General features: G+C 47.6%; 1 protein-coding gene across 1 annotated transcript in view; it reads right to left on the bottom strand.

Annotated features, from left to right (window-relative positions):
• The window catches only part of L2HGDH (L-2-hydroxyglutarate dehydrogenase), a 13,247-nt gene that overhangs the window by 2,385 nt on the left and 7,831 nt on the right, over nucleotides 1-3,031 (bottom strand). Inside the window, exons 6-8 of the mRNA XM_031066216.1 lie at nucleotides 2,911-3,030; nucleotides 1,449-1,606; nucleotides 443-574 (exon numbers count right to left, since the gene is read on the bottom strand). Coding sequence (XP_030922076.1) covers nucleotides 443-574; nucleotides 1,449-1,606; nucleotides 2,911-3,030 — 410 coding nt within the window. The remainder of the gene's footprint in view (nucleotides 1-442; nucleotides 575-1,448; nucleotides 1,607-2,910; nucleotide 3,031) is intronic.

The raw sequence follows: 3,031 nt of genomic DNA, 5'->3' as shown, positions 1-3,031 counted from the left end.
CGTGTACCCGGGGGCAGCCACAGCTGCCCTGGCAATTCCATGCCAGCCCCTCCCCACCCTCCCAGCCAGGAATTCCTTCTCAATATCCCATCCAACCCTGCCCTCTGCCAGTTTGAGGCCATTCCCCCTTGTCCTGCCCCTCCATCTTTCTGCGGGTTCTCCTCAAGTACTGCAAGGCCACAGTGAAGTCACCCCAAAGCTTCTCTTCTCCAGGCTGAACAATCCCAAAATTCTCAGCCTTTCCTCCCAGCAGAGCTGCTCCATCCCCCTGACCATCCTGATGCCTCCTCTGGACTGAGGAACTCCAGGTCCTCCCCGAACCTCCAAGCTGGAGGCAGCTCCAAGCTTCTCCATCATATCTTGGTGGAGGAAGGGACTAAACCCCTGCCACGTTTTCTGCTGTTCAAATAGGACATTTCCCAACAGAAGAAGTTTCTTTTACCTGAGAACATCATTGGTGGTGACCTCAGGGATGAACCTCTGCAGCTGCCTGACCTGGGCACTGAGGGAGAAGGCTCTGTACAGCTCCCCCAGGCCGTAGGACACGTTCCTCAGCACCAGCTTCCACAGCCCACTGTGGACAAAAGGGGAGAAACAGCTGCACTGAGGGAAAACCTGCCTCAAATGCACCAGCTGCAGCTGCTGCAGGAGGCAGCAAATGCAACTGCAGGGCACAAGTTCCCATTGCCAAAATCAGGAACCACATCATGCTTTGTGTTTGAGAAATACACGTTTGGCCTTCTCTGCTCCAACAAACCTTGCTCACAGAGCTGTGGCATTGAATTAATTCTGAATTCCAGTCCTGGAGGTGTTCCAGGACTTGATGAGCTTGGAGAAACCTGAGCAGGGACTCCTCCCACTGTCCCAGGGTGTCCCCAATGTCCAGCCTGGCCTTGGGCACTGCCAGGGATCCAGGGGCAGCCCCAGCTGCTCTGGCAATTCCAGCCCAGCCAGGAATTCCCAATTCCCAATCTCCCATCCATCCCTGCCCTCTGGCACTGGGAGCCATTCCCTGGCTCCTGTCCCTCCATCCCTTGTCCCCAGTCCCTCTCCAGCTCTCCTGGAGCCCTTTTAGGCTCTGAGCTCTCCCTGGAGCCTTCTCCTCTCCAGGATGAACATTCCCAACTCTCTCTCCCAGCCTTTCCCTCATCCCAGCACCCTGTGCAGGTATTTAATGCTGCTGTCTAAGTTGATTAAGTTATCACAGTGCAAACCAAGCCTGGAATGGCTCCAGCAGCACCTTCCAGGGAGCAGCCACATTCCCAGACTGGCTGAGACATGTCCTGGCAGAAAATTCAAATATGAGACCACACAAAGTCAAATGTCTTGGGGAAGTCCACCCTTATCAGCACAAACACCCCAAAAACGTGGGAAAAGCAGGGTTTGGGGCAGGAAGAGGCTCCATGGCTCACATCTCCACACAAGCAGACACAAGCACAAGGCATTACCTGTAGGTGACAGCATCTAAGAAGTCTCCAGGGCTGAAGTCCAGGAGTTTGTAACCCTCCCTCTTAAAGGCCAGCACTGCATTAGGGCCCAGCCAGACACTGCCATCCATCCTGGGAGTGAAATGGAATCCCAGGAATGGGAAACGAGGGTTGGGAACCTGAAATGGGACAGCAGTGAGCAGAGCTCTTCGAAACAGCAGATTTACCATTTTATTTCCCACCACAGCAACAAAACTGAGCCACAGAACCTCAGAATTGGCTCTGTGCTGGTTTTGCTGCTTGTTAATTGTGCAGCAGTGGCATGTCATTAATAAAACCACTGGAGAACAGAGCAGGGCCAGGTAAAGCTGAACTTTAGGGAAAAGGAAAACAAATAACAGGGAGGAAAAAAGTCCACGTGATTTCTGAGGATATAAATCAACAATACCCTGATGTTATTCACCAGCAGCAATTACACTGCAATAAAATAGAATAGAAAAAATTAGGAAACCCTTACTGTGGGTACAAACCAGCCTGAACTTAGCAGGTCAATGCTAAAAATAATAAATCTGCATATTCTTTTTTTGTTCCACTTCCTCCCTCCCATCCCAAGACAGGATCCTGAATCGTTCCCAGGTGAGATCAGACAAACAGCAAAGCTCAGCATTCCAATTTTCCCAAAGTGTTTCGCAGGCAAAGCCAATCTCACATTCAGAAAATCAGCATTTAAATGGACAGAATTACCTAAAATGCTGCCCTAGGAATTCTCTCTCCTTGCTCTGTAATTAATTTTCTGTCTGGGATCGCTGCTCTTCATCCCATGATTTGTCTATATTAGGTGTAGAAAGGTTGTTTTCTTTTCTCCCACATCTATTTTTAATGACAAAATCAGCTAATTCAAAAATAAGGTTGAGAGGAGAATACCTAAATCTGAGTGTTGGGTATTAGCACAAAAGATTAAACCCTTTATCAATAATTCATCACAGAATCCCAGAATCACTGAGGCTGGAAAAGACCTCCAGTGTCATCTGTGAATTTCCTGAGGGTACATTCAACACCTTTGCCCAGATTATCAATAAAGAGATTAAACAGGACTGTTATAATTATTAAATAATAAATAATAATTTACTGTCATCTCTCCCTCACTACAGATTCATTTTAGGACATACAGAAATAATTCAGAGTTTTCTGGATATGTTGCAATGTGATATTCCATCTTTTCTCTATTAAGTAAAAAAACCCCAAAACTAAACCCTTAAACAAAACAACTGGCAATAACTTCCTATGTGGTACTTCCATGTTTTCCTCAATTAACAAAAAAAAAATTAACAAAAAAATTAACAAAATCCAACTGTCCTGTCCCAAACCAACCCGATCGCCACCCGCGTGTGTGCGTCACTGCCTGACAGAAACAACCACGCAATTTTTCCTTTTTCCTGCATTTTTAGCAGCTCTTATGGCACACAAACCAGGGGGTACTCACTGGATAAATATTTCCTTTCACCAAATAAGACTTTTCTGGTTTTAGCACCAGATAATCCCCCCGGAATGGGACAATCCTGGGCTGGGGGCTGCAGCCGCTGATCTGGGCCAGGCGGTCGGAG

This window comes from Geospiza fortis, unplaced genomic scaffold (assembly GCF_000277835.1).
Source record: "Geospiza fortis unplaced genomic scaffold, GeoFor_1.0 scaffold23, whole genome shotgun sequence".
NCBI classification, from domain to species: domain Eukaryota; kingdom Metazoa; phylum Chordata; class Aves; order Passeriformes; family Thraupidae; genus Geospiza; species Geospiza fortis.
Note: the sequence above shows the minus strand (reverse complement) of the source record. Positions and strands in the feature narration are given on the sequence as shown.